This window comes from Amphibalanus amphitrite, unplaced genomic scaffold (genome assembly GCF_019059575.1).
Source record: "Amphibalanus amphitrite isolate SeventyFive unplaced genomic scaffold, NRLGWU_Aamphi_draft 001046F_arrow, whole genome shotgun sequence".
Taxonomy (NCBI): Eukaryota; Metazoa; Arthropoda; class Thecostraca; order Balanomorpha; family Balanidae; genus Amphibalanus; species Amphibalanus amphitrite.
In genome coordinates, this window is record NW_024882540.1 from 188,777 (window position 1) to 194,698 (window position 5,922).

Here is a 5,922-nt window from a genome sequence, read left to right on the forward strand (position 1 = left end):
TCGTACCTATTTGTTGAAGCAAAATTTCGGCAGCGTAAACATTTGCATCGCATGACATGGTTTAATTGTCGATCATCACATATATCACAAACAATAAACACTCTCACCTAATGTACAAACTCATGCATTCTTAGTCCTACCAGATGCTTGGTGGCGGAGGGGTGAACCCGACTGGAGGCCTCTCTCGCATACAAGTGGCATCTGTTCATGCCAACCTCAGCCAGGCCGGATGTGGCAACTCTTGGAGCAACAGCCGGAGGAGATGAATCCACCGGGACCGAGGGTCTCACGCACAGCCACACCAGCATCTACAGACCTCCTACGGTCCAGCTCATGGACCTCAGAGCAGCACCCACTCCAGCCCACCTCCCCGACCAGGCGTCCCCACCTGCGCGACCCTCCGCCCGCACCTGGCGCCGGCGCTCAGTCCACCATGTCCTTCAGGCCCGGCCGCAGCGCCGGCCGCTCGGGCCGCCGGCCCCGGTTGAAGGAGGCGCCCAGTTCGTTGGGCCGCCGATTCTGGCCCATGTTTCGCCGGTACGTGATCTCCTTGGTGAGAACCTCCTGTAGCGACTGAGAGCGGACGGGGGGGGGGGGGATCAGGGTTAGAGTGGTGAAAAATCGAGAGCGAGACAGCACGGCTGACGACCATTACAGCTAGCAGCGAGAGACCACATCACGTGACGAAGCCAGAATGCGATTTTGTAGGTACTGATGATTGACTTTCGCTTTCCCTAATAAGAAATACTAGCTACCTGGTTAGCAAGTGACGTTCATGAGGGAACGGCTCTTTTCGCTTGCAAAAACTTGGAAATAAATCGTCCATAAAGATAGAATAAAATGTATGTGATCACCGCGGCACTCACCAGGCCTTTGACTAGTCCGTAGCTTTCCAAGCCTTGCTTGACTTTCTTCCATTTGGACGTGATTTCCGCGTCACTTTTCTTTTGTACCGCGGCCTCTACGCTGTCCATCTGTCAAAAGCAGAGAATGTGCCATACCCATCAAAATGAAGCAGGTCGACCAAGCAAGAACAGCACACGACTTTTCGCTAAAGCAAAGCGTTGATGGTGTTGGCACTGCTGATAATTATGATACAGATCCCTAATGGTACCATGACTGTCGTCCATCGCATAACAAAAAAGAAGTTCCCCAATCTGGCTTTCAAGACACCTACAAACAGAAGGTCCCATTCCGTATCACTGCATAACTGCCCTCTATATCGTACGCGCATGCAAATTCAAATATGCCCTAGAACGTAGAACACCCTCGATCTAACAGGCAGCACGCGATGGCTCGAGTCTGCCGCTGTCCACTGGTCACCAGCAGCGCGTCCTCACCGCGTCCTGTGTGACCGAGGTGGCCTCCCGCACGTGCTGCGGCAGGTCCAGCAGCAGAGGGCCCTGCAGCGTGTCCACCGCTGGACTCGGCCTGCCCAGCTCCGCGAGAGACATCGCCTGCACGCCACACCGCCGGGAGTCGTCAGAGGGACGGACGGCAGAGATACAGGCGTCAAGCGGAGGGCACGGCCGACAGAATATTATACTGTGTCAAAGACGTGTACACGCGTCAATATTGCGGGCAAACCGACTCGGTCATTCATCTCAAATTGTGCTACCTTTTTTCCACTGAATTCCACGTAGATATCAAAACCTGAGCCCAATATAGTGTTTGAATGAAACTAGTATTTCAGAAGAATGTAGCTAGCAAGAGAAAAAAACGCCAATTCAGCGGTGGACGAGCCGGTCCTTGTTCCCAGAGACTCCTCAGTTCCCGCCTCCAGTGGCGTCTGCACCGCCCACCTCCCCTTTATCGACTCTCCCCGCCGAGTGCGGCCACCCACCAGCAAGTCTCGCGGTATGGCGCGGTCCGTGTCGGTACGCGGCTGTAGCATGGCCAGCGCCTCCTGCGGCTCACCGCGGCGCAGTGCCAGCGCGGCAGCCAGCGAGACAGCGCGCCGCGACACCACGTGACCGACAGCGTGCAGCCGCGCCAGCAACGAGCGGGAGTACTCGTACGAGGCCGCGCTGTTCTGAGGGATGGGGAGAGCAGAGTCAGCCAGGGTCCTGAGGGGTGGGGAGGGGAGAGAGTCAGCCGGTCAGCCAGTGTTCTGAGGGTAGGGGAGGGGAGAGCAGGGTCAGCCGGTGCTGATGGGAGTGGGACGGCGAGTCAGCGGTGAACGGACCGTGGGCACGGCAGACAGTAGTTCATTACTGTCACAGCCTTCTAAACAAGCCTTACCCACTGGTGAGCGGTGAGATTATCGATAGCATCAAACGCAATTTTTCATACTCGTATATCGCACTCTCAATCCATTATCAGCAACAAACTCAGCAAATTCATTGAACTTCAATGTTGAATCCACCCCACACTACAGCAGACGGTCCGAATCCGCCCCCCCCCCCCTCTCGTTACCATGCACTCACCATCTGATAGCAGGCGGCCAAGGTGAGCACGATGCAGTCGATGGGGTGTCGCGCGCCCTGCACCTGACGCTGCATCACCTGCTCCATTGTGTCCAGCACCTCCTGGTAGCGGCCCTGGCGGTACAGCAGGTCCTGCAGCAGCACAAAGCTCGACAGCTGGTCGAAAAAGCCCGTCAGCGCTGGGTCGTTAAAGGCCTGCAAAAAAAAAAAAAAACGAGAGAAAGGTGTGAGTTTTGGTCCAAAAGAGCACCTTGTCAACCATGATAATGCTTGGTTTTGATTTTATTTTATTGCTCAATGGGTAATTGAAATATTGTACCCATCAGTACATTTACCGAATGCCAATCGACAGACAGCCCAAGCGCTGTGAAAGTCGATGGATTACTCCAGTGGAGTAATAGTTCACAGAAGTCTTACAAACATTCATCAGTGATTTACTACCACACAGTTCAACATGCAGTCTTCTCAGAGAGATTGTGACCGTGTTTACCTGCAGTGCCCTGTCGGCCAGGCCCAGGTGCCAGTACATCCGCATCACCACTGGACCGAACACAAACTTGTTGAACCGCAGTCCGGATGACTCACTGTGATACCTGCAAGGTAGAAATATTGTTACCTACTCCATATAACTAAGTATAAACAGACAAATATGCACCTATGTTGACGACATATGATTTCTAATACCAGCCTTGCGTGAGTACATCACAAACATATATTGTGCTGTGGAAAATGAGTACTGGCAGTTGAAGGAATAATCGCAGTGGTATTGCATTTACACATCCTCATGCCAAGCAGAGCACCCACATTGTACAGTGTTGGTATGGCCAGAAACATCCTGGTAGCATAGTCACCTGGTGAGCATGCGCTGCAGCAGGCTCTGGTCTTGTTCATCTGCAATGGCCAGGTGCAGCATTTGGTTGAGGTCACCAGCAGTCACCAGAGCTTCACGACCCTCAGCAAAACCTGTCATACGACTGTAGAACTCCTCCTTGGAATTGGCCATTTGAAGGGCCAGCTTCTCCCTCTTCTGAACATAGGAGTCGACACCGAGTCGGGCAGAGCCATACAGGGTTCGGACTGCCAGGAGAGTGGAGTAGAAAATGGTCAAATGATGCCACCTGGCTCCAAATGGTGAGAAATTGAGCAAAGTAAAAAAGTGAAGTGATTTTGGCATGGGCATATGATGTCAATATTCGAGTTTGTAATTGCCTTGCATATGTACTTGTTACGGAGCGAGCGTAGTCTTTCCTCAGATTAACGGAAATTTCTGAGTATGAGCGGCCGGCCGGCCATGTGGACACTTTTGCGAGGCTTATATCTCAGCAACCACTTGACCGATTTACACGCGGTAATTTTTGTAGGGTAGCGTCATTCCTTCTACCAAGTATTGGACTATTCCCGATGCATTTGGGTGACCCCTTATGCACGTGCCACGTGCAAACGAAGAGGTGTCACTTTTGTAACAGTTGCAATATCTCGGTAACTACTGGACTGATTGCGCTGAAAGTTGGCATGTAAGTAGGCACCCACTATAGGCAATGCATATCCATGTGCCACAGTGGGGGTGTTGCTGCACGTGCAGGGGTCGATTCCAGATCTTGAGAACAGATGAACCGATTGCGCCAAGATTTGGCACATGGTTAGGGATCGGTTACTAGGGTGCGACACAAAAGTCAGTTGGGACCCATTCCGCACGTGCGCTCGTGCAGGGTGCCGCTTCAAGGGCCTCGGTTCATAATTACCTTGTATTGCATGTGAAGCGATGAAGAAAGCTTGAATAGTTGAATTTATTTATCTTGCAAGCAAGAACAGAAGGGAGAAGGCAGCCACAGCAATGAAAGCACACGGCACAAAATATTAACAAATTTTCATCCAATTAATGCACTCAAGTACTCTAAATCTCATGCAATAATGAATAAACCTTAACTGAAAAGGTAAGGTATACTTATCTAGGTACTCACCACACGTTGATAGACCCTTCCGGAAGGTAAAAATCCTCAGTGAACTTGATGCTACGGCTAACATGCTTTCTAAATTTAAAAATTATCCAGGAATAGCTTCGGAATGTAGAATAAGAGCAATGCAGAGCCCAAATCAACTGGAAAGAATTCGCAATGTGCACAGAGCACGCGCACACCGTGCGGGAAGAAAATGTCTGCGCCACATATCCAGCACATGCGCTTAAAAAAGTCACAGCAGCCAAAACATGTACGTCGCTAAACCACACTTCAAAACAAATTTCAAATAACTTTGGATTAAGTCAAAGGCGATGTAGAGAGCATTACCGTTCTAATTAGAAACAACTTTTGTTTAGCTAGTGTCTGATGTAGGTATTTCTTCTGGTGGGGGTCATCATTGTTTCTGAGACTCCTCACTGGCACCCCGCCCCGCCCCCCACATGCTAGAACCGAATCCACTTCTATACGGCCTTGCCCACTTCTGCTGGCAATGCCTTACATCCTGGAAGCATACTGCTTCGATTTACACCCTAGATTTACCACCAACATAACACGACCTTTCTTCTCAATGAAAGTCGCTGTTGTTGCTAACCTGTGCTAACCCACTCTGACCCAGATGAAAGTCTATCTCCACAAGCATTGACTAAGAAGTGTATATACAGGCATACCAGCCAATATATCACCTTTCTATGCTTCTATCCTCAGGATACTGAAATCCTTCTCCTCCACGCCGCAACCCCCCTCCGGACTGGACAGGCAACTTATCTCATGCGGGCTGCTCCCTTGGAGCGGCACCGCTGCTCCTGAGGGAGCGCACCCCGTAGCCGGGTACAGTGAGTGCCTTGGGGCTGGGTGGCCTGTCCTCTGGACGGGCTCAGCCCCGGTGACTCAGTAAGGTGCCTGCCCAGACCAATGTCTCCCCCTAAATCCTATCATCCTTCCGGCTCTGCAATGGTCTTGTCGACCGAAAGGGCCTAACCCAACAAAACAAACAAACAAACAAACAAACAAACCAATATATCGCCAATCGCCATAGCTATAATTAGGTGTCATTTCCCATTTTTAGTACCCAGTTAGTTAGGTTTGCTTCATATTCGCGGAGGTATCCAGACGTAAATACTAAACATTCGTATACCTACACTATACAGCCAGATCGTTGGTTCCTTTCCTTTCCACTTTCCAGACCATGATTATTTTGGGCATAGATTCTGATACCGGTCTTGAAACCGGCTGCTGAGCCAGGGTATTATCGACGACTTCGGATATCCTCGGATATCCTCAATAGCTAAGCGCCATCCGACGGCCCTCCCGTGTGTCCGACAAAGCCGTTCAAACCCTATCCAGCATTACCGTTACCGCTGACATGTACAATGATGCATGGTCTCAGAGTCGATGTTTTTCCCAGAGAATGCTCGCCGCGTCTCAGCTCGTTCCCAGTGATGCCCCACCCCACCAAACCCGACCGTCCTCTCCGTCCTCTCCAAACCCGACACCCCGACCGTCCTCTCCGCATCCGTCATCCACAGTTCACACAGTCG

General features: G+C 51.1%; 1 protein-coding gene across 1 annotated transcript; it reads right to left on the minus strand.

Moving 5' to 3' along the window:
- Positions 1-46: 46 nt before the first annotated feature.
- Positions 47-4,822, minus strand: LOC122369535 (pentatricopeptide repeat-containing protein 2, mitochondrial-like). The gene is made up of 8 exons (XM_043344333.1): positions 4,388-4,822; positions 3,278-3,503; positions 2,917-3,019; positions 2,427-2,621; positions 1,844-2,032; positions 1,341-1,457; positions 867-974; positions 47-573 (listed from the first exon to the last, which is right to left on the minus strand). Exons 1-8 carry the CDS (start codon positions 4,449-4,451, stop codon positions 424-426), a joined length of 1,152 nt encoding a protein of 383 aa, XP_043200268.1. The 5' UTR covers positions 4,452-4,822; the 3' UTR covers positions 47-423.
- Positions 4,823-5,922: the final 1,100 nt, after the last annotated feature.